The 27,928-nt window shown below is 38.1% G+C and overlaps 1 protein-coding gene and 1 long non-coding RNA gene across 5 annotated transcripts in view; one reads left to right on the forward strand and one right to left on the reverse strand.

Moving 5' to 3' along the window:
• MYPN (myopalladin) overlaps nucleotides 1-27,886 on the forward strand; it is a 72,855-nt gene extending 44,969 nt beyond the window's left edge. For all 4 annotated transcript variants that reach the window (XM_075758863.1, XM_075758865.1, XM_075758864.1 and 1 more), the window contains 10 exons: nucleotides 555-1,142; nucleotides 3,446-3,593; nucleotides 13,755-13,976; nucleotides 14,507-14,656; nucleotides 15,588-15,667; nucleotides 16,184-16,310; nucleotides 17,852-18,059; nucleotides 18,766-18,931; nucleotides 21,181-21,314; nucleotides 23,378-27,886. In XM_075758863.1, the coding sequence (XP_075614978.1) occupies nucleotides 555-1,142; nucleotides 3,446-3,593; nucleotides 13,755-13,976; nucleotides 14,507-14,656; nucleotides 15,588-15,667; nucleotides 16,184-16,310; nucleotides 17,852-18,059; nucleotides 18,766-18,931; nucleotides 21,181-21,314; nucleotides 23,378-23,547 (1,993 nt within the window). In that variant the 3' untranslated portion in view covers nucleotides 23,548-27,886. The remainder of the gene's footprint in view (nucleotides 1-554; nucleotides 1,143-3,445; nucleotides 3,594-13,754; nucleotides 13,977-14,506; nucleotides 14,657-15,587; nucleotides 15,668-16,183; nucleotides 16,311-17,851; nucleotides 18,060-18,765; nucleotides 18,932-21,180; nucleotides 21,315-23,377) is intronic.
• On the reverse strand, nucleotides 270-27,310 carry LOC142602648 (uncharacterized). The gene is made up of 3 exons (XR_012836407.1): nucleotides 27,187-27,310; nucleotides 439-622; nucleotides 270-338 (listed from the first exon to the last, which is right to left on the reverse strand). It is a non-coding gene; the product is annotated as an uncharacterized LOC142602648 (long non-coding RNA).
• Nucleotides 27,887-27,928: the final 42 nt, after the last annotated feature.

The following is a 27,928-nucleotide window of genomic DNA, read 5'->3' on the forward strand; positions in this document are numbered from 1 at the left end:
CTTGTCTGTCACCGAATGTCAACACCACCTAAACTACATTGGTAGTATCTCCTTTGGTGGACTGTTACAAAGCTTTATTAGCCAAAATGCTGGTTTCAGAACCCACTTTAACAGGAGCTAAATAACTGCAATCTGGCTCATAAACGCTCATTTAAAATCGATAAACCAAATCCTACTCTTAGTTGCACAAGCAGAGAGGTACTAAGGTGATGTAGAGCAGAATTTAACAATGCTATCCCTTAAATATCTTCAAGTAAGATTTATACTTGCATTTCATGTGTTACAATGTAAGAATCATCTTCAGCCAAACAAGTGTCAGACAAAAAGCTTTTGTGCCTCTGGCAAAAAAGGGAGAAGGAAAGGTTTATTTTAGTAGCAAAATAATATTATGCTCTTCTCATAATGTTAGACAATATGTCATGTAGCAGTTTCCCTTACCTCTTACTGTATGACAGGACATAGAATTTTTCTCTTGCAATTCACATATGGAAATGTAGTCAGCCAGTACATTCAGGGCTCATGACCAATTTTGCTCATCTTTGTCTTATATGCAGTGACCAGACCCAGTTAAAACAGCTCCACAACCAGGTCTTGCTTGAACAACAGCAGGTGCATCAGACATCTACAAAAGAGTTGTCATTCAACACAGCTTTATTGAATTCTGCTACTTCACTCCATCAACAGTTCACCTCAACTACGTACAAACAAAGCAAAGCCTCTGCTTCACAAGCATTCAGCTATACCCGACCTAAGCAGTTCCTACCATCACAAACCACATCACCTACCAGCTCCTCTTCTAGCTCCTCAGTTACAACATTCAGCAACATCCCTCAAGGAGCTCAAAGAACAAATAACAAGGAAAATTTCAAAGCAAATCCTCCATCTGCACAATCAAGGTCTTCAGGAGGGTTTACAAGCAAAAGTGAACAGTCTCTACCAAGCCCTAAGGAATCCATGGTGCCTCCATTAACCCTTTCTACATCTAGTGTAAAGCAGTTCCAGCCGCAGAGTGTGACTCCTGCTCCTATCTCCCCAACTGGCTGGATTCAGAATCCAGTAGCTTTCCTTAGTGCTGTTCTTCCTTCATTTCCTACTGTGCCATCAACCAATGCTATGGGACTGCCCAGAAGTACACCAGCCACGTAAGTTGCATGAACCGTATGTGCAGAAGCAGGGACAAGAAATACTCATAAAGGAAACTAAGACGTATTTCTGTTCAAGGGTTCAGTGGGGAGTTTACTGAAATGCAAGTCATTCACAAAATAGAAAAGTGAGTTATTCATATATTCTGGTCATTTCATCTAACCTTTACATTTGGTTAAGAAAGGAAGGGGTAATAGCTTCTATAATAAGACACATCAAAGGTAAGATAAATTCAAGATAGAGAAATGCGAGTTTATAAACCTATATACACAAGAATTTGGGTGCTTAGTGATTCATAAGACTGTAATAGAGGGAGAAAAGAGACTTCATGAGCTTGCAGGATAAATCACTCTAAGACCATTTGCCTATATGAGCTAGAAAAACATTCTTACCTATTGTAATGAGTAAAGTTTTAAGAGGTACCTCATAATGTAACTTATTTCTTAGTCCAGGTAAATCTAAGAAATAACATATGTAAAGGCATTTTTCTGGTTGCAATACTTTCTATAAAGTCCCCCAGAAAATCTCAGGAGAGTTAATGGTTTGCACATAAATATTTTAATTGACAGATAGCATGATTTCTGTGACCAAATGGCTACCACCATACACTCAAATAAGGATGATGATGTACTGGAAAGGTTGTGGCCTTAAGAGTTCCTTCTTTACTAGTAGAGTTGAAATTAATATCCCTTTTGTGGACTATGTGAACCCAGTGTCAGCATGGCTAGCACCAGTAGATTGATACAACTTTTTATCCATAGAAGTCCACATTATGCACAAAGTAAGGAATATTCCCCCTTTTTACCAACGGTATACTTCAAGGTAGCGATAGCCATCAGTAAGTCACAATATCCTAACTATCCTGCTGATACTGTATCAACCAATCTGTAACAGTAACAGAAAAAAGTGTCCCTGTATACATAAGATTCCCTACTCTGTGGGCCAAGAAATCCTGCCTTCAAACCATTATTGCACTCCTACTCCCAGATTTCCTAGTTGCCCAGCACAGTCTCATAATCGCCATCACCCTGTGGCTCATGCCTGGAGGCCTTCACGGCCCTGGCATCATGGGCAGACGTAGATTATAAAGTTGTAAGGTTCATAGTGAAGGTTTTAACTACACCCAACTCAAGCCTTTGGCCTGCTTTCACAGCATTGCAACAGCAAGCAAAAATCAGCTGCAAGTACTCACCTGCTTCCCTTCCTCCCCTTCAGAGCTGGTGCACAAGTGCTCAAGCTCTTTGCATTAATGACACTTAAGTCCTGCAAAGTGCTTTACTTTTTCTAACTGTTGTACAGGCTTTACCAAATAAATCCTTACAATATGCCTACCAGGTAGAGTAGTTAAATATTGCTTTCTTCATTTCATTTTTCCTGGGTCCCAGCCCCAAGCTGAATTCCCACATAACTACAGCTCATCACGCTGAGACTCAAATCTAGATCTTTACATGGGAGAGAGCCAAAGAGAGGCCCCAAAAGATCCAAAAGGAACCTGAACAGTATCTGTGTATATCTATTGAAGTTTCAGCTTCCTTTTTTGGCATTATCAATTATAATACTTCTGGTTACAAAAGCAGTGAGAGATAACTATGTCTGCAGAACAACAAAAGGAAGATATCAGCAATCATCAGTTATGCCTTTTACCTAGACCATGTTACTAAAATGCCAACTCCTGGTAAACTACTAGAACGTTGCACACTCTCTAGTAGTGTGCTGCTGCTGTGCTTCAGCAGTGCACTCTCACAGTCTCCCGAAAGACTTATTTAATAATTGAACTATTTTTCAAACCTTACTAAAATAAAATAACTACATCTATCAAATAAAAAGAACTGTTGATGTTAGTTGTCATAAAAAAGTGAGAGAAATGAAACATGAAAAGTTTGTGGGAAGAGCAAATGATCATTGAAGATGTGAGATAAAGATTAGAGAGAAATTTTATTAGCTTTTAAATTATTGCCTGATACAGTAAAATGTAGAAATTGTATACCTATGGTAACACCTATAAACATTTCTTAGAGCATTCATTGTGACATAATTATTCCATGATAAATATAAATGGACCTTAGATACTCATTGTAGTATTATAATGCTTATTCTCTTTAAGATGTGCGTCCTTAATTCCTAGTGGCATGGGAATGGGATGCATCATTAAAATAGTACCAAAAAATAAAATTCCATGTTGTGCTCTGGCTTCTATGTAAATAAACAATAGGTTTCAATTGAAGCCTAACATCATATCACACAGACGACAAAAAAAATATACTGGTTGCTGCATGTTAGTATCAGAATTTTCTTTTAATAGCCCGACCCAGGGATTAACAAAGAAAAATCTGAAGCCTCTGCCATTAGCTACAGACGATTCTATTCGGGAAAATAAAGCTGCACTTGTAAAGGACCTGGAAAGAAAACTGCATTTCAGAGAGGATGGTAATCACCAAAGTAGTCAGCAGGTAAGAAAATTGAGTGTTATCAAAATAAATTTCACTCATGAACAAGATATATATTATCACCTGTGGAACAAAAGGTGTTTGTGTGGTTGAGCTGCTACGCTACTTTTCAGAGTAAGTGGCAAGTACTGGTTTGGAATAGCAAACTGGAGCTTTAAACAGGAAGTATGAGGGGAATCAGCTGCAGAGGGTTTACTTTGTGACTAAGTAGCATTTTCAATTTCTGATCATCTCTATTAAAGACCAGTAGGAATGTAAAACTTTTTTCTTTTCATAGAAGCTTCTGTAAATTTGATTTAATTTTTTCACTTTACAAGTTGCTCAACTCATTGCATGCAGACATATTCATACATCGTATATTTTTAAGACAAATTAAGAAGTAATCAAACTGTTTAAGAAAAGGTTTCTGGTTTTCTTTTGGTTGAACTAAAATGTGATATTCAATTTTTAGCATTAAACCTATTTTTCCAAATCTCCTGACTTACATGAATTGACAGGGACTTGTTAGGAACTTAGCAAAGTTTTTGGTAGCTGTTACTGGCATACACCCAACTTTAGGATCAGCATTATTAGAGTTTAGCAAAATAACAACCCTTTTACAAAGTTCAAGGAACTATCAGTTCATTCTTAACTGGAATCAATAAATTCACCAGATCTGGGCAGTGTCTATGAAACTAAAGAAGAAATAAAAATTGGAATAATGGTTTGCAGTTGAAATCACTGTAAATCAGGTCCAACCACCCTCAACAGTAGGACACACTAAGGACTGCTAGATAGCTGTTCTGTCTGAAGGTGATTACGCTACTCTCACCTTGGCCACGCAGCTCTCCATAGCTGTCCTGCCAGCTCAGGCTTAACACAGCAAATAATGGTTTCCCCTGATCTGTTGTCAACAAGGGAACTTTTCACAATGCCTGTTAGCCCTTCTGACAGAGAACACACAAAGATAAGCAAAAAGCCATGGAGTCGTTGGAGCAAATTATCCTCTGTGGACAACTGCAGTGTAATCCCTGTTTTTTTTTTTTAATTTTGCTATTGACCTTTCTTTCTGACAGATCACGCTGCCAAAGCACTTTGAGTAAAACAGCTGGCAAGTGGTATGTTTTGCAGATGAATCACAAGTGTTACAATTTGTACTTGCTATGGTAGTAAGACAAATTATTTAGAGAGCTACTGTGAAATACCAATCAGTCTTTTGAGTTAACTGCATGATAACCCCTTTAGAAACAATGATCACTACTAGTGTCAAAGTTATCTGCTGACAGCAAAAGCTATTTATACACTTATTTGCTATTCTGTATGAGACCAAACCAAAATCTTGATTCCCCAATCCCCAAAACACTTAAAAACTTCAAAGCTGGCACATGTCCAATTGTTACAGTAATTACAATGCCAATGGTAATGAACTAGAAAACAACAATTGTAGGATTGCTCAATAAAAGTCCCCTCATTTTCTCCTCAGTTCCTACCCTTAATCACTTCTTATTTTATTCTTCCACATCTAGGAAAATCACTGCTCAGGCTGGTTCCAGCAAATTCAAGTCTGAGTCTTCTCCTCAGTGAAAGCAGTGATTATTTAAAGACATGAGAGGATGTACAGTATTTTCCAAAATTCCTATTGCTTTGCCATTTATAGAACAATCAGCATCACGAGAATAGTATGTTGGAATGCTGGATTCACACCCATAGATTTTGTCCTGTTTATTCCTCTTGTAGTTAACGTAGAATTAAAAAGGACACATTTTCATCCTACATATAGCACATGTGCATTAAATTGATTATAATGGTAGAGAAGGGCTTCTTATTCACTTTCTCATAAATACAAATGCAACTCTCCTCTGTATGAGAGATCACTGCATAATGAATGGAGTACAGCATCCAATAAGAATCTCAAAGTGTTGGCTTCCTTGCATTTTCTACACGCTATTTTAAAAATTCCTTCTCATAAAATGTGTCCTATAGCATATTTTTATTTAGAGAATTGCACTGTAACCTCGTGTTTCAATAGCAGTATTTGGTCTCATTTAATCTGTGGAGGATGTAGCAATCATCCAGAATGAAAGCTGCAGAAGACTAGTCGGCATCTTAAAGTACTGGTTTTGTCTTTTATTACTATATAAAGTGCAGTAATGAACATGAATGATTTACATTCTGGTGCTCTATTTATTATCCATCCTTGACTTCCATATGAAAAGTGTTTAGCTTACAAGTCAAGATTTTCCTAAGTGTCAGCATTACACACTCAGCATGATATCTAATAATCCAGATGTACTCCTTCTGTTTCATCCAGTACATCATTCATCATCAACAATAAAGAAATCCAGAATCAGAACATAGTTGGTAATTTTGCTGATGTTGCACGAGACAGAACAGATTAGTCTCTGGTCTTCTACAGCTATGATAATCATGCAGTGCTGACAGAAATACAAATAAGATTTTGCTAAGATTCTAGCTGCAACTTTGATCAAGTAGATGCACTAACAAGCTGTCATTTTTACCAGAAAAAAACACCATACCTGTCATTTATGCAGATGGTAGTATGCTATATTGCCAGGTGAAATTTCATCACAATTAGGAGAGTTGAAAAAAGAGGGGTTCAGTTATACCAAGTGTCTTCAGTCAGATTTGCTCAGTTCTTTCAAACAGAAGACACATTAAATGAGGAATACCTTTAGGCAATTGCAGGAAGAGGTTAGGATAAATCCCAGGATATAGCAGACTTAACTCAAGTTTCTTCCTTGGCCAGCTGAATTTGTTAACTCTTAACTGCCGTAAGGACAGCCTAACACCTTGCCAGTGGGTGGTGTTGGTGATGTCCCAGGTTGCACAAATAATTAAGCATCCTTTATCAGCAGGATAAAAATCTGGAAATTCCACCTTTCAGAACAGTTCCCTTAGCAGGAGACCTGAGCCTTTCTCTCACCTTCTCCAGCTCAATGAATAAAACTTAAGATTTTCAGGCAGTGTGGAACAGGCCCTCCTTTAGCAGGACATTTCAAAGAGCATTTTGGCTTAACAGTTAGGGTTATTTGAGGAAGCTGCTAGAATCCTTTCTTCCAGTTTGTGCTGGAGAAAAGAGAGAGACTGAGAGAGACAGAGAAAGACAATCACTCTCCTACCTAGGAACTAGGACAAACACCTGGATTCTTGTCCTTGCTGTACTGGATGTTTCAGTATTTCTGCAAAGTGAAAGGACAAGAAGGTCAAAGGACTTCCCTGTTCACTCATCTCCACCTCCATAATGTTTTATCAGCATGGAGCTCAGAGCTTCCTCTGGGAGACCGAGGTTGAAATCCTGTGAGACAAAGCATCCAAGTCTCATAACCTCAGTAAGTGTCTGGGCTACTGCACCATTTGACGAAAGGAGAACACAGCCAGGGTTGTCTTCCCAAAATCTGTCAATCTAGTCCACTGGGCCTTTTATCTTCCTTAGAAGTAAAATATCTCGGTAATACTCAGTTAGAATAGGCCATGTAGAAACAAAAAGAAGTGTGGGGAGAAAAGGGCAGACAGAGACTTTGGGGGGATTTGGGCAAATGTGAAAACAATATCGATGTGTAATGCAAACTGATTCTTTTAACCTGGCATTTGAAAACATTTACAGGCTTCACCAATGGGACTATAAATAGAGGAAATTCAGCTTTACAGGCAAAACTTAGAAATTAGTGATATTATCTCCTCAATGGGAGGAGATATGGCCTGTAAACCCATATTCAGAACCTAACTCATCACACAGGCCACATCACCACAAACAATACCTCAGTGCTGATCAGACAGAATCATCTCCTCGCAGTTCCTATGCTAAGCAGTCAGCCTCAGAAAAGTCACAAGAATCACCAAGAACTCTGTTCCCCAGAGCGCAAGAATTACACTTAATTCAATCACTCCAAAAAGGTTGCTCAAAAACAAGCTTCACATTATCTCCCAAAGGTCAGCAAATGTAGGCAATTTTGGACTAAGGATGGGAACTAAACCCCAAGCAGTTCTCACGGAAGCTTGTTTGCTCTGTACTAGAAATGAGATTTAAGAACCTGACTAAGACCAGATCTTGACATTAATAGGTATAAACTCCTAATAATCGTGGGAATGAATAACTGAACAACCACTTGTAGCTGTCTTCTAAAGATCTAGATCTAATCAACAATAAAGTACAGACAGGTTTTCCTCATGAGGATCCTGTCTTCCAGAACTCATCACCTAGGAAAGGGAACCTGAGGTCCTCATGATTTAACACACACTCCTAAGCCGCTCACTCCAGCTGGCAGGTCTGTGGGAGTTGGAGATGCAAACCTCATTTGCTTTCTCTTCTGTTTTCCTCTTGCTCTATCACTTTGAGCTGAAGTGTATTTTTAATATTGTCTAGCTGTGTACCACAGATGACTTGCCAGACTCTTCAAGGGTTTGTGTTTACATTTGGATAGCATGATATTGAGTGATACCTCTCCCACTGCTGAAAGAGAGAGGGAGGGGAGGAGAGAGAGAATCCAAACATAACAGAAGATTTCAGTCAGAGTACCCTAGATTAGACATTGAAGCCAAGGAGTGTTACAGCTTGGAAACAGATGCCGAGATACAATATATGCCAGTTTCTTAGACAAACTGCTAACTGGATTTACAGTAACTCTGCCAAAAAGCCAATCTAGTAAAAGTTACGAAACCAGGATTAAATTGGGAAATTTGTCTGGAGTTGGCAATGAGTAGCAAACAGAATTATGATTTTATACAGTATATGAGAATCAACATTCAAAGTCCTAGCCTTTCAATTTGTGGTAATTTCCATGGGTTACTATGCTAACATCAGAATATTTTGATGCTACAAGCTTCTACTAACTGTAAGCATGTGTTTTCACTGAGATCTGAATCCTGCTAAAGTCAACAGCAAAATGGGGTTTAACTTCAACAGATACAGGATTTTAGAACTCATATTCACACACAAATGTGCTTGAAAACTTACAGGAATTACTACAGCCTATGCAATTTCCCTTTTTGCCAAAAAGGTTCACAGGTAGCGGAATAGCCCAGGAGCTAGATTACTTGTCTCAAGATCTAGGAGAACATGATCCAAGTACCTGCTCTGTCACAGACTTTCTATGCTACCTTAACAGATCACTGAGCTCCTTTAGGCCTCAATGTCTCATCTGTAAGATGCAGGTAATAGCCCTGCCCTGAAGGGTGCCTTGCTGTCAGGTGCTCAAAAAATGATGGTGATGAGGCCAAACAGAACAATCACAGAGACAAAATTATGTGAATCTGTACCTTCAACAAGACTGGCATAGAGAGAAGATTTTGTTTGCCATACTGGTCAAATCACGATTATCCAGCAGCACCCTACAACATTGCCAAGGCAGTGCAAAGGCGAGCAACTCCCCAGAAGAGAAGTTGCATTTCATTTCTCCACCTGCCCCAAATTCCCACCAGCACTTGCTGACCATTTTTTTTTTTTTCCTTTTGAGTTAACTTTCTTCTAGCTCACTCCTGCAGAACAGGTCGCTGTGGGATCGGATGACTGCCAGTGATGGCAGGAGGGACGTGTGGGAGCATATGAGTATGAGCAGGGAGGGATGCAAGGGAATGCTGCTGCTAGCACAAGCTGGCAACTAAACTGGTTCAGCTACATTGTCAAATCATATATTGAATACGCTACACGTCTCTGTGGCCATAAGGCTCTGCAGCTAGCTTACAAGGTGCTACTAATGACTAGAGAAAAATAGTACAAAACTACTTAAGACACATATTCACCAGCGCATTTCCTGGCTTTGCTCTGGCCAGTTTTAACAGTCTTTTACCCCTCTACATATACCCTACCACTATTAATGCAACCACCACTGTGTAGTCCCCTTTTGCTAATGTACGTAAATGAAATATCCAGGTTTCAAAAGTTGCAGTCTACTCAGCACACATACATATAGATAATTATATACAATTATAATATATATTATATATATTATAATTTGTACAGAACATTTACACCTCTAGATAGGACTTTGAATTTTAGTTTTTTAGCTCGGAGATAGCACAATTTTAAATATCTGGCTACTATATTAAACAAGTGTGTGAATTCCTGTCTGTAAAAATTTCATGTTCCAGGAAAGTTGCCAAAAAGCAGCTAGAACCCTACATTTTTGACCCGAAAATAGAGCTTGAACCTTTGTACTCTTTCCCTCAGCCTCCTCAGTACGCTGAACTGCAGCCTAGTTTTAACATTGTACCCAGTGATCACATGGACTGGTTCTTTGTGTGACGCTTTACGAAATACTTGCCTGAACCACAACCATAAACACTTTGCCCTAGTCCACTGATGTAATCACATCCAAAAATAGTTTTATGGCTTATGTGATAAATACTGTTCTTCAGAAAGCCACATTAACAACTACTTTCTGTTCTTGCTAATCCTAGAAGAAAATCTATCAAACAAGCAAAAAACTCCAAGACTGTATTCTCTATACAACTGTGTAATTCCATTTATTTCAGAGATGCCTGTTCTTTACAACAAGTTTGGTATAACACCTTCAGTCTATGTTGGTTGGCGTTAAAATTTTCACAGCAATGTTAATTTAGGTAATGCCTTCCTAGCCGCATTAGTTCCCACTGCTAGAGAACACTATATGATGAAGAATTCCCTTCAGGGACCAAGCAATGATTCCTCAATCTTCAACTATACAGTTGAGGATGTATTAAAAGTACAATACTGCCTTTAAAATTTGAAATATTATTCTTGTCATACGCAATTTTCATTTGCAAAACCTGCTTTTGACACAGCCACCAGAAAATTGAACTGAAGAAAAATTTAATCTAGAGATTAGTTACATCATTCTGAAAAAAGTCATCACATTCATGCATCATAGGTCTAATGAAACACGCATATAGCTCAATAAAGTTGAAGACTGTATATAAGTAAGATAGTCCAGTGGCGGATTTACGTACTGCCATAAAAGAATGATGTTAACTGTTGGTAAGGTTCACAGGGCAGTAAATAACTAGTCTGCTGACTTCCAGATTACACAGATTGAATGGTTTTGTATGCAAAAGCAGGTGCAGGCCCCCTACTTTCTCCTCCTTTGTTCTTCATCATGTTGCACTGAAAATCTAAAAGGTGTTGGCTCTTGCAAAAACCCTCTTCCAATTTTTAGTCTTCTAGTCTACTGGTTTTGGATTGGTATCTGACTCTGAGAAGTTTTAACACTTTTCAACTCCACTCATTTTATTCTGAGTTCAGAGTTGCCCTATACGAGTAAAAATTATTCACATACTTACTGTGTCTAGCTTCTGAGATAACCAATTTGTGAGTCACTTCGCCAACTCTGTCCATAAGCCCTGTTGCCCTCTAAATATATGTAACACTTGAAAAATGTTTTATCTTTACAAAGGCAACAGTGCTCAAAATTGCTCAAATATGATAAATGAGAAACATGTATGCAAAACAGTATATTTAGCTTTATAATTATGCTGTCATATAATCAACATCGAGAAATAATTACATAATTTTTGAGAGGTTCATTACACAATAAACAGTAACATGTTTAAACAGGCAGAAATGAGATTCTCTGTACCATACTTGCTATATGATCTTTATTAATGTGTCAAAGCATTAGACAACGGAAAGGGAAGGAGGGAAAGAGATTACCTCTATCTTAATTAATCCTTAATTAGCCTCCACATTTCCAAGGGCCACACAGCATATGAAATCCCTGAAAACAATTTCATTCTTAGAAGAACTACATATAGTATCTTCAGGTCCTACTAGAAAATTCAGACACTCAAGGTAATCCTTTCTCAGTAGGTCAATTTTTTTGCAACAGATTTTGCTCTCTGCTGCCAAGAGCTACCTAAACAACATGAAGGAAACTATAAAAAGCTCTCAAAGAAGTGGAAGGAAAACTATACTCCAAATACCTTCTGCAGTACATTGCTTGCAACGAAGTATTCAGGTTTGAATTCCTTCATTTATGGGAGACTCCAGAAACAAAATGTGACTGCAGTACATTCTGGTGACACGGCTGCTTCTTAGAACATAGTAGTCACTCCCTGATTTTTACTTGATTCTTCCTTCCAAAAACAGTCAGGCCTTTTCTCAGTATCAAGGGGTAAAAGATCAATTGCTTAACTTTCCCTTAGAACACTATAACCAGGTCTTGCCATCTAAATGGAAAAATACTAGCTTTGGTTGGTCAGAAATCAGAGAATCTCTGGTTTCACACTGGCTTAACTGATTAGAATTTGATCTATTAAAGTGATTTGTTGAGACACGCTGCGTGAAAGAAAAAAAGTTCAACAAGACGAAACTTTATAAGGCTGTTTGCTGATCACCAGCTGTTGGCCAGCCCACAGAGCAAGCAAAGCCAACTAAGAAAGTGGATGATACCATCTAGTGGCTGGCGCCCACCCTTTGGGGCATGTCTCGCACACTTCTACAGACCTGCATGCTCAAAAACTCCTGCTTGGCAAACCTGTACTGGCAGTGGTACATTTGGAGAGAGTATCTGTCCCCGTCAGAGTGGAGGGAGAGTGTTAGAGGTAAGGAAGGTAACTTGAAGGCGGGACCCAGCAACCGAAGCTCCCTCTGCACACTTCTGTTACCTCGTAATTATCAGCACTGCTCCAGAGCTGTGTGGAACAGCCCGGCAGCATCAGAGAAGCAGGGAGGAGTGGAAGGATGACTCAGTTTCCAGTAAAGAAAGTTCACTCACTAAAGTCCTTTCCTCCCTACTCTGAGGTGTCTGCCTTTTCCTACCACAGCTAACCTTTACTAGACCTGACCTTACAGCAACACCCCAAAAAAACATTTTAGATGAAGAGACCAACATACACCATCTACCATTACAGTACCAAAATCAGGTATTACCAGGGTATTTAGTCCACCATGGCAATTTCCAACTGCTTTTTACTCAGGCTTCGTGACTGCCATGTTTTCCTCCTCTCACTCTCAAACGTTTCAGACCCCTGTCTCCTCAAAACTCCTCTGTAACCTCTCAACTTTGGCCACTTCTGTCTCCTTGGTCTCCTGAAGAAATCAAAAGACTTTGTCAGCTAAAATTTTGTGCTGCCTCTCCACCTTTGCTCCTTACTATTTGGGAACTACTGGTCAAGAGCATAATCAGCAGTATGATGGAATACGTAAATGATCAGGGATGCAAGTCACAGTGATTTGGGATCTTTGCTGGTTCTTTAAGTAACTTTCTGTAAGATTTCAGACAAGATGTATTTTCTGAACCTTGTTTTTTCAGCAAATTGAATATATCTAAGGATAGGCTACATCCTTATTTACTATCCACTAATTTCTGGAATTCTATTTTAAAAAATGAGAATTGCACTTCTGGAATTGCTCAAGTATTTCCCTCCCAAGCCACAGGTTATTTCCTTCCTATAACAAAGCAACAAAGCCTATTGTAATAGGACTATCTGACAGATTGAAGTGAGATTCTGAAAATCCATGCTTGCCACAGAAGTACAATAAAACCTAAGGCTGCTCTCTGAGATGTCTGTGCCCTTCAACAGAAGCAGAAATGAAAGCTCTGGACTTACAAATGCCATAAATCCAGGTCTGAGCAAACTGATTTGGTTACTGCCACAGACCTACATATAAGCTTCCCCACAAGATGGTTTATAATGACTTAAGCAAGATATTCTTGCAGCTGTCTATGTTAGTGTAGCTAGGCAGTGTCTGCTCCCAGAAAAGTCCATTCAGGTGTATCTGTAGTCAAGTTTTAACCTGAAGGTATATTACTCTGGAAATATTTCACTTTCTTCCTAGCTTTCTCTTTTAGTAGGCATAGTTTTCCTTATTTAATTCTGAATTGAAATATTTAGCAGCATTTCTATAATTAGCAGGTGACATATTTGAACACAAAATCCTCAAAAATTTGGTATATTTTAATGATCTTTTTTGATCAACATTGTGCAAGAGTATAGCTTTTTCATAAGGACTTAGAGAAATTACATTATTTTTTAGCTGCCTTTGAAAAAACTCATAGCTACATTCTGCAAGCTTAAGATGCGGTGAGAATCTGTGTCTGCAGACCAAATTCAGACTGTTTCAGTATGTCCTAGCTTATGTAGGTTTTCTTATTTTCACTCATTTTAGAATTAGTCTAAAAGCACAAATGACTGCAAATACCACAGAACATGACTGGTCTTGTTCAGAACCATGCCTCTCTCATTCTGCAGGAATATAGGATTTCAAGCTTTGAGCAGAGGCTGATGAACGAAATAGAATTTCGCCTTGAACGTACGCCGGTGGATGAATCAGATGATGAAATCCAACATGAAGAAATCCCTACAGGCAAATACATAGCACCGATCTTTGATAAGAGACTCAAGCATTTTCGGGTAACGGAAGGATCTCCTATTACATTCACTTGCAAAATAGTTGGAATACCTGTTCCCAAGGTAGGTCATTCTGTTAGTGGTAAAGGAATAAAAATCAACTACCTGCTATTTTCTACACATCCCTCTGGGAAGTCTCACTGCTAAGAACATGGCTCTGGGGAGAGAGCTCAAAATTTTTTTCCCCTCCGCTTTCTAAAATACCAGTATTTGCTCCCGAGCATGTATCAGGCCTTGATGTACTGTACAGACTGCCTCACAACCATCTGATTCCAAGAGAAACAGAACTTCATAAACCCCCGAAACATTAACTTCTCTGAGAGATGAGAACTGATCTGAGATAACCAGTAATGTGTCTCTAGCCAAGAAAAGAGAACCTGACAGGCCCAGCTTTGTAAAGGAGATATGCAGCTTTCTGAATTCAACCTGGAATCATTCTATTTCACATTCTAACTGATCTGCAAATTTTGTAATATCCTAAGGTTTTTATTAGCAATTGATCAACATATGTCATGTTCTTATCTACATTTTCTCTAGTCACTATTCCACTACAGAGCAAGTGTTAAGTCACTGGGGGGGTCTGATCACTACAGGTATACTGGTTCAAGGATGGCAAGCAGATTTCAAAGAAAAATACTCATTTCAAAATGAGCAGAGAAGAGGATGGAACATGTTCTTTACATATTGAAGCTTCTACTAATGATGATGATGGCAACTATACAATTATGGCTGCAAACCCACAAGTAAGGTGTTTTATTTTCCTCTACAAAAATGCTTGTTTCATCTTTTTCTAATATAGGAATAATCTGTGTTAATAGGAACACAGATTGGGCCACCTAATCTGACATCGAGTAGTGGCTGTATTAAAAATCAGATGCTTCAGAGGATGGGAGAGGAAACCATGCAATGCAGAATGATGAAACTACTCCCCTATTCTTACACATCCCAGTCACAATCATTAAGGACTTTGTTTCACATTAGTAACTCCTGCCCTATCTTCTGACCCCGCCTCTGTTGCTGATAGATACCTTTTGAGATGTGGTGACAAGACAGATATGATATTTCAGGCAGAAAGAATAGAGCAAGGGGAAACAAAAAGTTACATCAAATTTGGAAGTGTCACCAAACACAATTACTCTTTATCTAGGATGCAAAGATGTGGACTGCAAATAGTCTTGTCCCCTAATACCATTCTCCTTCACCCGATGTGCTAGCTTAGTTGTTTATTTAGCAGTACATTCAAGTAGATCAGGCAACTTTTTTAAGTTTAATTTTTTCCTTTTGTCGAACTATATTTCAGTCCAACTACTACTCAGTTTCTGTGTGGCTGCACAAACAACTATGCTAGTACAGAGGTACTAGCAGACAGTGCCTGTGGAGACACAGTGGCAGGAATGAACAAGCAGGGACAGACTGCTTAAGCTGGTTTACACAGCACCACCGCTAAATGAAGAGTCTGAGAAACACACTGCTCTAGACACACAAAGAAACCCCTGCCTCAACTGCAGTCCACCGCATGCCAATAGCATTTGCTTTGAAAAAGTAGTACTTACACTACAGTTCAGCTACTTTATAAAAAGAAATCCTAATGCATTGTAAACATTAAATATTTGTACTTTAAAATGAAATGAGCTATTAACCAACTATTAATTCTGTTTCCATTGCGATTTGCAGGGGAGAATCAGTTGTTCAGGCCACCTGATGGTTCAGAGTATCCCTGTTCGGGGCCGAGTATCAACAATTCAGCCTCACAGGTAAAAGGAAAGACAAGTACTTCAGACCCTCTTTATGCTTCTTACTGAAGGCATTCAAACTAACTAGCTACTGTACTTCAATGCACTCTGTACTTCAGTTCTCAACCGTAAAATGGAAATAACAGCAGCAGTTCCCTCCCAGCAGGTCACTTCTAGAATGTAGTATTTTTGAAAGTCATCTTCAAATACAGGGAAGTTTAAGTGTAAAGAATTATTTTATTTACCTGTTGCAGTGGAGTTAAAGGCAAGGGATGCATTAGCAAGATGAAATTCAGCCAAAAAATCAAAAATAAGTGAAGGACAGCTTGGGAATTCAAGGATACTACACGATATAGTTAATTTGATAATCTAAGTGGAAAATATGCAAGTATTAAATTATAATCAGTCCATTTCTTTCTGCCCTTTTATTTAACTCAAGCTATCTGTTCATCCTGTTCCACAACGTCTTCCTTTTTTTAAGCGTTAGAAAAAAAAAGTTTGGCTTCCAAACATATACATGCAGTTTTTGTGTTACAGAACACGACCCCGGGCACCTGAAGGAGACAAAGAGGCAGTTCAAGAACGCTTTTTCAGGCCATACTTTCTACAGGCTCCAGGTGACATGGTAGCACATGAAGGGCGACTTTGTAGGTTGGATTGTAAGGTATTAACTGTTTCCTCTGTTCATTCTCACTTTCCCTACCTCCGTACATGTATTGCTAGGTGTTTTCATGTCCTTCATTGCATGCATGAACACTTTCTGTTAAAGTTTTAATGCTTCATTTAAAAAAAGAATTCTTGTTGCCATTGTCTCTGAGCTGATTCAGGGGGTTTCTTTTCAACACATGCTATATGGAATGAAGAACACAGAAAACACAACCCCAGAAATAGAAGGCTCACTTACAAGGTTGTTCAAATAACTAGGTATGTTCACCATGTCCTTTACTGGTCCGAACTCCAGAAGTTCATCTGGGAATGACAGGTCCTTCTGCTCCATTATCAGATTCTTGAACATAATTCAGAATAGCACAAAACCATGAGAAACAGAGGATTCAGCATGTTGCATTCTGTTCAAACAAATGTTCCCATTGTATTGGGCTGAATTACTGAAGATTAATACTCCCTGAAACGAGGGAACAGAGCCCAGTTCGTTTTATGCTTCCCCAGCATGCACAGATGCAGAAACATCCCCATTTACAGATTCAAATCCCCTCATGAGAGAGTTCTCCGAGATCTCAGAGAGTAGACGCAGTGAACATCCTGTTATTGAACAGCTTTAAGGAACTCATCTGCTCCAACATATTTTGGTAGTCCCTCTAAGTCCCAGTAGCACAGCAAAGGTGGTAGTGCTGACACTGACCTCTTCCACGCTCCAGAATGTCTCCTACCCTGCAGAGGGTGGAAGCTCTGAAACAGAAGTTAATGCCCTGAAGATCAACAACGTTCATTACTACTTAATTTACAATGTAAAGTTTACTAGGGAGCATGCCAAAGAATTTGGTTATTCTTAGCTCTACTATCCTGGCAGAGCTTGTGAAGCCCTAAAGCATGTCTGGTATTGCACAAACCTGGAAGACAGCAGTCCTCGTTCAGGCAAGTTCCAATTCCCTCTTTGGTTTGTAGAATATTGTTTGGAAAGCCGTATTTTAGACATGAGTAAGTATTTCCATCTATTAGAAAGATTTCTAAGACTATAATACAGTCTAATAATCTTTCTATAAAATACTTAATCTACAGTGTTCTAAAGCATTTAACAGCTACAAAGAATGATATCATTCTTCATCAAATTTTATGAAATACAACATCATTTGTATAGAACTCTCTTTCATCTCTATTAAACTCTGTAGTGGTTTAGATCCAGAGTGTTGATTTATACTCAGCACTGAAAAAAGAAGAGAACTAGTAGATTACTAAAAGTTTTTTGTGAATTTGATACATAACCAAGTTTCTTCCTCTCTGACTAAGAAAAATGCAGACAGTTCATGTATTTGTTGTCTTGGGATTTTGCTGCTTGTTTGTTTTGCTTTTCTCCCTTTTGGAACTAATCAGCAGAAATCAGAAGTTTAGAAATAAAAAAATTTCAGAACTTTCTGTTCTAGATTCTGACATCATTCAGATGGTATCTGAAGAAAGGCTTACCTATGAATTTACTAAAATCTATTTGTCAGTTTGACATTTGTCTCTAGCTGTTTCACTGTCTGTTAGGTGAGTGGGTTACCAACTCCAGACCTGACGTGGCTTCTGAATGGCAAACCTGTGCTACCAGATGGCACCCACAAGATGCTGGTCAGAGAGAATGGAGTTCACTCTCTGCTTATTGATCCTCTCTCACAAAACGATGCTGGAACTTATACTTGCCTTGCCACTAATAAAACAGGACAAAATTCATTTAGTTTGGAGCTCACTGTTGTAGGTAAGAATCACTGAAAAACTAGTCACAATGCTGTAGTTATTTGTATGCACTTCTTCAAAAGCAGCTTAGTTTCCCTACAGACAAGTATAAATACGTAGATCATCTACTGACAGTAGGAGAGTTCGACAGCTATAAAACTTACTTGATGGAGGAAAATGCACCTGGTGCTCAGTCAACAGGTGCACTCCTGTTATTAACAGAGGGCTGTAAGACTTCTGTCTCATCATCACTTCACCTCTCTTGTCTTGACAAAATGAGATTCTTAATTGTCTCCCCAGAAAACGCTTAGGCTTTGAATTCATAATATATGTTGAGGTGTCCCAGATGTCAGTCCCGATTTTATTGGTTTAAAAATGTTTTTAAATAGAAAAAACTACAAATCTGAATACTGTTCTTTATTAAAGCCTTACCAGATGTGAGCTATTGAAATCCATAGATCTGGCATTAATTTCCTGGGATGATACTACGTTAGACCCATTAGATATGCATACATTCTTTTATGAACATCAGTTCTGCTTATTATTTTCTTTATTTTCCCTTACGGAGACTATGCCATGGCATTTCACTTCCTTTCTAATGTCCCATTAAAAAGTCACAACCTGTTTTGATATCACAAGAATAATTTTTGGTCGTGTGCTTCCATATTATTCAAAGTGAAACAAAGAATAAAATATCTGTTGTTCAGTAATTCTTTTTCTTTTTCCAGCAAAGGAAGTAAAAAAAGCTCCCATGTTTTTGGAGAAGCTTCAGAACTGTGGTGTTCCTGAAGGGTACCCCGTCAGATTAGAGTGCAGAGTTGTGGGAATGCCACCCCCCATATTTTACTGGAAGAAGGATAATGAGACCATCCCATCAAACAGAGAGAGGATGAGGTACTGTACCATCGTACCCATGCTTGGAGTTTCTTGTGGCTGGACCAATCATTTCCATGAAAACCTGTGTGATAAGTACAGGTGGTGTTCTTAAAACAATTTCTTTCACCCACATAAAATTTTAAAAAGTTGGCTTCACAGTGCGGTGAACAACAGCTATTTTCTTGGCTCAGAATAAAGTCATGGAGCATAATACGCCACTGCTTCAGAGAGTGGTGACAGACCTTTCAGCACATAGAAGCCATCTTCCATCAAAGATACTACGATACGGTATTTTAATGCATTTTAGCACCTTCTTCTCTCTCTATTTTTTCCTCAGTTTAGTTCTAACTATGGATGAATTCAAACTCAGAACAGAACAAGATTTTGAATGCTCCAGAGCATGGGGATAACAGACAGTTCAGCATATCAGATACAGAGGCTGATAACAAGTTTGGTCACAAACACAGGCAAAGACTTTGATCTATGCTTACAAAACACAACAATGTTTGGGTTCAGGTCTTGCATTCAAATGCATCGCTATTTTTTAGGTTCTGCAAAAGAAAAGCGGATGAAATAATGTGCCTGGCTGTAATTAATGAGAAATTAATTGCTTTCACTTATTTTTAATTTTTTTTCATACTTCAGCATAAATCTGGTTTTTAATATTTTATTTTACTTGGCTCCAACTAATGATTTGATGCAGTCATTGGATCTCTGAGATCAACTTCAAGAAGTACTACCTTTACACATGCATACCCTGCAGGCTATCTGTAAAGAAAACTGGCTCCACAACAGCACTTGTTCTGAATGTACACCTATCATCAGTGAAAACTTACTTGAAAAAAATCTTTCAGTGGTTTCCCTGTCCCCACTCAGAGACTGCTGTCCCTCTCTGAAAAGCCCACTTGACTCTCGTCTTCTATAGTCTGTAGCCTTTACCTCTCTGCCTCTAGGCAGATTACTCAAGGATTTATTTCAAGTACTGATCCTTTCACAGGAATTATGGTTATACATAGGCAAACACTGTAGTTAACGTAAAGTGAACAACTGTCCTAAAATGCCTCATTTCCAGTTGTTTCACAGAAGCTTAGAAAAAAAGTTTTCGCTTCAGCTCAGCAGAGGAATGACTAAGGGAAACCTCTCACAGCTCACAATGCCAGGAGCTAACATCAGGCTTGTAACACCTCTGCTGTTTCAGCCAGTCATAACCAGAATGCCAGCACCCAAGGCTTCAAGTGGCTCCACACAGATCCACATGAGCGATGGGCAGCATTGTCCTTGTTTGTCCCTTGCTTGCCTCACTACTATTTTCTTGCCTGAAGCCAAGAGACCTTTTTTGTGTCATGATACAGACATGCAGGAGCTTCTATACTACCACACCCCCAGCATAAAGCAAATTACATAGTGCAGGGAGCAAAGGGTGTGAATGTTCCCTGTTTTATGACAGCTGTCGGAAGCCCAGAATGTCCTCTTGACCTTAAAATTCTGTGGTTTGATGTTTCATTTCAGTCCATAAGGAAACAAAATCTCAAATTTCGGAACTTCCTGCAACTTCAAATATTCTTATGTGCTCATCTCCCACCTCTCCCTTTATAATGAGGGAAACACTTGGGTTGATAAAAAGGATCAACCACAGCCTAGAGAGCAGAGGAGCCTCAGTTCTCTGATATACTACTGAATAGTTTTTCCTGGAAATTGTAGCCAGAAAGTCTTGGATCACTGAAGAGCAAAGGAAGAGGAGGGAATAATGAAGCAGTTTTCTTTTAGAGTGTTGGCCAAACGAATCTTTAAGATTTTGCTACTCAGTCATTTTCTCACAGAAAAAGGTGCCATAAGAAAGCTTCTGACTTGCTCTGGTTCCTGTTGTGAAAAATAGAACAACTTTGTACAAATGTTCTTGGTATTTTGTTATGTTATTCTTCCAGCTTCTGAACTAGGAAAAAATACAGTATGACCATGCAGCATGGGTTTAGTTCATTGGAAATCAATAAAGAATCCCAATATTAACACATACAGAGCAACAATTCAGCTCACACTGTCACACCATTTTTGCACAACTCAGAGGAGCAAGAACAGATTTCAGCTACTCTGATCATTGGTTGAGGCCATAGGGAAAGTAAATCTATTGACTCTAAATGTTTTGGGCTGCTACCTCTTTGAGAATAGAAGTTACGATGTATCTATTTCACATTTAATGTACATATTATAAAATCTCAAAGTTGATATGCTCTTGAGAAATACTAATTCCAAACCACTTGTTTTCCCAGCATGCATCAAGATACAACAGGGTACGTCTGCCTCCTCATTCAACCTGCCAAGAAAGCAGATGCTGGCTGGTACACCTTGTCTGCAAAAAATGAAGCCGGTATTGTCTCTTGTACTGCTAGACTTGACATATATGGTACGTATTGGCTAGTAAATAAAACAAATGCCAATTTATTTTCTTTGACTTGTCCCAGCCCTCACCTAGTTCTTAGTCCGTAAATTGCTAGTTTTGATGTGGATTAGAAATCAGTGTCACAGCATGGCCACAGCTTAATATGGCCACCAGGAGGAGGTAGAATGATACAGCTAAATAGCCAAATTAGCTCCCCTGCATTAGTTTAAAGGCAGGTAAAGAGAAAAAACAGAGGAGGAGTTTTACACAGTATTCTGTACTCCCATTTTCCACCTTCCAAATTCCCTAGACACATAAGCATATAATAAACATGTAAGTTGAACCTTAACTCTGCTCCCTCTGACACATGCCTGTGCTACAGCCCTGATCTGAGATAGAACAATAAACTGCACACGAGAAAGCAGACCCCTTCTTCTGTGGAGGATGTACGATGCAAACTATGCCTAATTGTCTAGGACTTGGAAGGCTCCAGCCCAGTTCAAAATTACGGCACATGATTTAATTACTCTGTATCTACGCAAGATGTAATAGTTAAGACAATTTATCTGAAGCAAGACAGTACTTTGATCATTTAAGCAGTGTAATAAAACAGAAAACATATTCCACAAACTACTGGATTATAGCCATACCCTCAAAGGAAAAAAGCCTACGTTTTCAACCTTGTATCTCTCATTTAGAAAACCTCAACAGTTAATTATCAGGGATAACCACAAGTCACCAGTGCATCTCTGTCAATTTTCCGCCACCTTGTGGTGATACAGACAATAGTAATGTAATGTTCAAGAGATGGCTGGTGAGAGTCTGATTCAAAAAAGGCCACAGAAAATGAAAAATAATTCCTTAGGTATCCAAATGTTGCAAGACATAAATTAAATTTTCATATGAAGGACTCAAGGTACAAACAGGAAAAAGATGGAAAGTAAGAAATGTTTCCTGATTCAAATCATATTTTCTAAAGACTCTGCACTCTTACACACCAAAGCAAGTGACAGAAATAATTTTTCTTTGTGCTATTTTGAATGGATGGGGTTGAGGGATTGAAAGCGTGGTCTGATATTTAAAATTCCATGTGCAAAGAAGAAAGTACAGTAAATAATGAGTGTATTGTTCAAATAGAAACAAATTGGGGGCTGCAAGGAAAAAGGAGGCTCTTTTTCGAATACTTCCAGATAGGCAGGGTGAAAATTCAGCATATAAAGCTAATGAACGTTTCCTATCAATGCTTAACATGTCGATTGTAGGCCTCCCACATCAAGCTATTCTGAGAGTATTGTAGCCTGAACTTCTACCCTTTCATTTTAATTAGTGACAGATATGTTTGTCCAGTATGGGTGCAAAGCTGGAGGTTTTGAATACTGGCAAAGATAATATCAATTTCCCCTTTCTTTAGTGTTTTAAGAATGATAACTGTTAAATATTATATAACAACTAAATATTCTTACAAAATTGTAATGGTATTTGTTCATATGGGAACATGTCGAATGTTACTTTTAAATGACTAAATATATGGGTTTCAATTACCTTTCACTATCTTTAAAAAAAAATGAGGAAACATGCTACTAGTTGTAAGTAGTAGAGGGAAATAAAACTTGTAATCACTTCTTTAAAAAAATTCCCTGTATTATAACTTTGAAATTAAATACCACCAAAAAAATTATCAGGAAGAAAAGTCCCCCAGAGGACGGAGCAGTACAAAATCAGAGCCATGTCCATTTGTTCATCTCTGTTCATGTGATGGTATGTTTTTAGTTTTGATTGCAAGAGCTTCGGAGAAGGGTCCAAAGATTAAATGATTAAATTTTGGACTTAGTGAAATCCATGTAAACGTTGCCATTGAATTCAACAGGGATGAAATTCCATCTGTAGACTTCAGTAAAAATGCTCAACATATAAACTATGTAAATGATAATATTTGAAGGCACAGACCCTAAAGCAGGGAACAGTAATGCTGTGGTCTCTCCAAGGACGTTGGAAGCAACTTTTTCAGCTGTGTGCATTGATTTATGTTGTTTCATTGCTAACTTAATTAGAGGTTTTTACAGCCTACTCCGTTTCTGTTGCTTCAGCTCAGTGGCACCATCAAATTCCGCAACCAATAAAGCTTCGACCTGGTAGCAGCCGGTATGCAAACCTTACCGGTCAAGGACTTGACATTTTTTCTGCCTTCCCAACTACTGAAAGCCTGATGCTGTTTTCATCCCCAACCCAAAAGGTAGTGGAGAGTGAAGAACTTTGAAAAACAAACAATTGTTCCAGTTACACCTGCAGAGATACTAGAACTGTGAAAAAAAAAAAAAAAGAAAAAAAAGAGGTACAAGTCAAGATGCTCAAGGTTTACAAGCAACTTGTTTGTAATTAAGTATACTGCTGCTGCAAATGTTGCAAGTAACATATCGTACAAGACTTTTGCATATTATTTTACTGCAGGATAATTGTGGTATGGAGTGTTGTGCAATAAATTCAGTACTGTGTAGTTTGCTAAGAATTACATAGTAAACATAGTTTTCAGCACTTAAAAGCCAATACCACTATTACTGCTTGAATTAAAGCTACTGTACTGTAGCAAGCCATGTTAAGGATTGATGATGTTTAGCTGGAATACTGCCAGTGAAAACATTGACATTACAATAACAACAATCCTGAATGAGAGTAAACAACATGACTTTGAATGTAATTCTAAAAAAAAAACATGCCAGATGATAATCACAAAGCACAAGTTAAGGGCGAAAGATGTAACTCATTTTTATATATTATTATGCCAGATAATCTCAGAATTTTTCAACTCAAAACTAGATAAATATAGCGTTTCATGTAGGTACAGCTGTATACCCTATATATTTATATTTTTGTGTGTGTGTGTGTACTCCATGAACTGTGTACTCATGGTGTAAGGACTCTTAAAGTAAGGTACAGGGCATGTGCATAGGACGCTAACATAGGAAACCAAAATTCCTGTTGTCTGAAGCATGTTCTAGAGCCCATAGCTGGAACTATTTTCCAGATGTGCTTCATATTTTCCTCTTTACAATGATAGTGATTCTCTGTCTTTAATCACAGATGATGTCAAGCATGTAACTTCACCGTTTTTAAATATCAGTCTCCTTTTCCTAATTTTTAACGTGACTAAAAGAAAAGTGCATCTACCATCTTGCTCATTTTTTAACTAGCTGAAAAGGAATTATGATCTGGTGGAATTTAAATTTTCACCATCATTTAGGATATAATCACAAGTATGGTGTCTACTACAAAGACAGAGAAAATTCTGTTAATACACAAAAGTTATGAAGTTAAGCAACAGTTAGGTGCAAAGAGCTAAAAACCCTACTGTAACTAATAGTAGTAATAAATAAGACAAATTAATGAAAGTGCAACAGAAGGTGTTAAGTGACAACACTTAATGATTGATTTAAATATATTCAGCATCTATACAGTTGTGTTAATACCTCCCAACACTTAGAATCTGAAATCTAAGATGATCTCCTGCATCTTTAAATTATTGCTATCCCTCTTCTTTGAACAATGTTTTCAAGCAGTTCTTTCTTACTGCTTCCAACATGGCTAGAGAATACAACGAAGTCCTGATCAAAGTCACAGACATTAAAAGAAAAATTAACAGATACTTTCACTTTAGACCTTATCTGGATTTTTTCAAAGTTAAAAATGTAACTTAAAAAACCTATATATGCAAAGAAAACAATGAGGAGTTATCTTAAGAGCAAAAGGATACTGGATATAGCCAGAGACTGAGAAAGTGTGGGAAAGCAGAAATACCAGTTGTTGCCCACGCTACCTCCTCCCTGGTAAACAAAATAAAACTAATAGCTCTTAAAAGCAATGCATTGATTCAAGTGACTTCAGTCATAGGGTGCCCAATTTAAAACACATTGTGGGTCTGATTTTCCAGGGTAGAGAACTTACTGCTCCTTCTGTCTTCACTTGTTTTTCGGATGGCTTAGGGATTCCAAAACTAAAGCTAGACTGAGCCAGAATTGGGCAACCCAAAATTTAAAGTTTCCCATATTAATAAGTACTCTTGGGAAAATAATCCAAGGAAAGTTACTGGATTTTGCTTATTTAATCCAGCGCTGATGGGAAGTGAGAATAGAGGAAATTAAGACACAAAAAATCAAATTCTACTCCCATCTACAGCCCTGGTCTTCCCATTATTTCATGCCAGAAGGGAAAAGCAGATTTTGATTCAAAGTATTTCAAGTTGCATATCAGCCATCAGGCTTTATACCTAGCACAGGCTTAGTCATGCAATTGTCTGCTCAGAACTCCTCTGTTGGGCCCCTTGCCTGGCTTTGAGTGAGGGGCCAGACCAGATGACCTCCTGGGGTTCCTTCAGACCTAAATCACTCTGTACTTCAATTATTTTACTTTCCACTGCCAGTCTGAATACTCTGTGTGGATTAAGTTACCTATTGACTGAATGGAAACTAAGAATTCAAGCAAGCACAAACTTATCCTTTTTAACTGGGATATATCCTATTAGGCAACTCTAGCTACAAGAATGATCACTATAATCAGAGTTCTTTATGTAGTTTAGAAGAAAGGAATACTAGTACTTACTATTAGCAAATATCTGGTTATCACTGCTGGAATCATACTTGTTAATATTACTGACAGTAGTAGCGGTTCTCACATTTTACAACATCAGACAACACACCCAAAAACTCAGTACAAATTAAAAGACAAAGTGCACAGATGAAATATGTAAACCATTATCTCTTCAACCTTTTCTATGTGATTTCAATGGAATGTCTCCAAATTTACATCATTATAGCCTGAACGGACAAGCTGAGGGTTAAGTGGTACAATGTCTTTTAAAATGTACATTCAGTTCTTTGGAAGTGGGAAGACAAGAAGCTACTGCTGAAAGACTCATCCCAAAAGTCTGTGTAAGAAGGATTAATCCTTAGTCATTCAAGAAGAGGCCCCAGAAGTCTCACTGAGAGGTAGGCTACAGAAAGTGGATCACCAAAATCTGTCAGCTGAACTACAACATTCTCTCCTTCACTGTATTTACTAGCAAAAGGATCAAAACTTTACCCATCACATCTCCCTACATAATGCAGAAGTCAGTAATTTCAATCACTTTCAATGCGTCTGATACAAACAAAATCAGAATCTGATCCTAAATGGTCTGTAGTCATTAAATTTTGCTCGTTAACTGCTACAGGACATTTCTCCTCTGCATATACTGAGCCCATAAAATGAGTATGTAAAGAAAGCTTATGTGAATGGATGTAAATGCTGTTAATTAGGAGTATTGATGTGCTCATCACAAAGACAACTTGCTAGAAAAAGACACAAAAACTATGTTTGTGTTGTTAACTGATGGAAAAGCCAAGGGGAAAAGGCTTGAGTAAGCAGCAGAGACAACACTGAGTTGTCAGAAACCATGTGATGCTGTTTGAGTTCATGTCCTGTGAAGGATGACACTGTCTAATCATACTGTGTCAAGATGTACTAGAGGCTATGCAACTGTGCTCCCTTCCTGAACAGCTTGGCTGTTCATTGTTTTTGTTTAATTGAATAACCAATTTGACTTCACACTAACATGCTATTTCATTCTCTTATTCAGGGCAGGCTACTGCAACAACAAAAATCAATGTTAGAACTTCCACTGAAGTCAGTGTTAGCTATTATCTTCTAAAAGTCCACTAAATCACCCCAATGTGGAACATAATATCAGTGAGATACAGAAATGCTCAGTTTTGTAACCTCTCAATGTTTTCTGATGCAGAACCTTGTAGGTTTATTTAGTTTCCTGTTTCCTTCTACTCCTGGTTTTGCATACAGAGGCACAGCATATTTCAAAGAGCAGAAATGACAACTTTTATATTGCAATTCTAGAAAGCAAAAGTATTACCTCTGCTTTGAAATTTTGGTCCAGTTTGGTGCAAACCCAGTCCTCAGCAGCATCACATAGCAGTTTGCATTGAAATCATTGGACTTCTTGCCTTAAAACAGCTGGATTAAGTTCTTGTGCTTCCCTATGGAAGGTGGAGCGTACCTTCTCAACACCTCATATCTGCTAAAATGAGGAGAAGATGAGAGCACACACTTCAAAATATGAAAAGCCAAATCTGCAGTCTGTATCTTAATATGTAAACAATTGTCAATTCCAACTGTTTACAGTAACCATAGGTACTTCAAAGCAACAAATCTGGAATAAGAATTCCTTTAAGAACTGTGTTGTTAAAACTACCAGGTTTAAAAGCGTTAGATTCTGGAAAATGTCTTCATACAAAATGATTAGCAAGACCTAATGGAATATTTTAACTGTTAAATAGTGGAGAAGTGATTCACTGTTAATTGCCTTACTATTTCCAATACGATGATGTTCACTTTGAGCCTTAAATTTCTATTTTATAATTTTTTTTGATTAAAGTTGATATTTTTTATTTTTTTGATCCACAGTCATTCTCATTGGGAAGAAAAATGTTAATGTCAGTTTTAAAGTATATTTTAAGTGCATATGAAAGGAAAAAACAAACACCTGTCTGTTCAGTAATGTATTTCCCTTCGTCTCACCTAAATTTGAATAAATGCTTCAGAGTTGCATACAAGAGTGTGTCCTTCATGCGTTCAAGTAATTGTGAAAGTGTGCA

This window comes from Balearica regulorum, chromosome 7 (assembly GCF_011004875.1).
Source record: "Balearica regulorum gibbericeps isolate bBalReg1 chromosome 7, bBalReg1.pri, whole genome shotgun sequence".
In the NCBI taxonomy this organism is placed as follows: Eukaryota; Metazoa; Chordata; class Aves; order Gruiformes; family Gruidae; genus Balearica; species Balearica regulorum.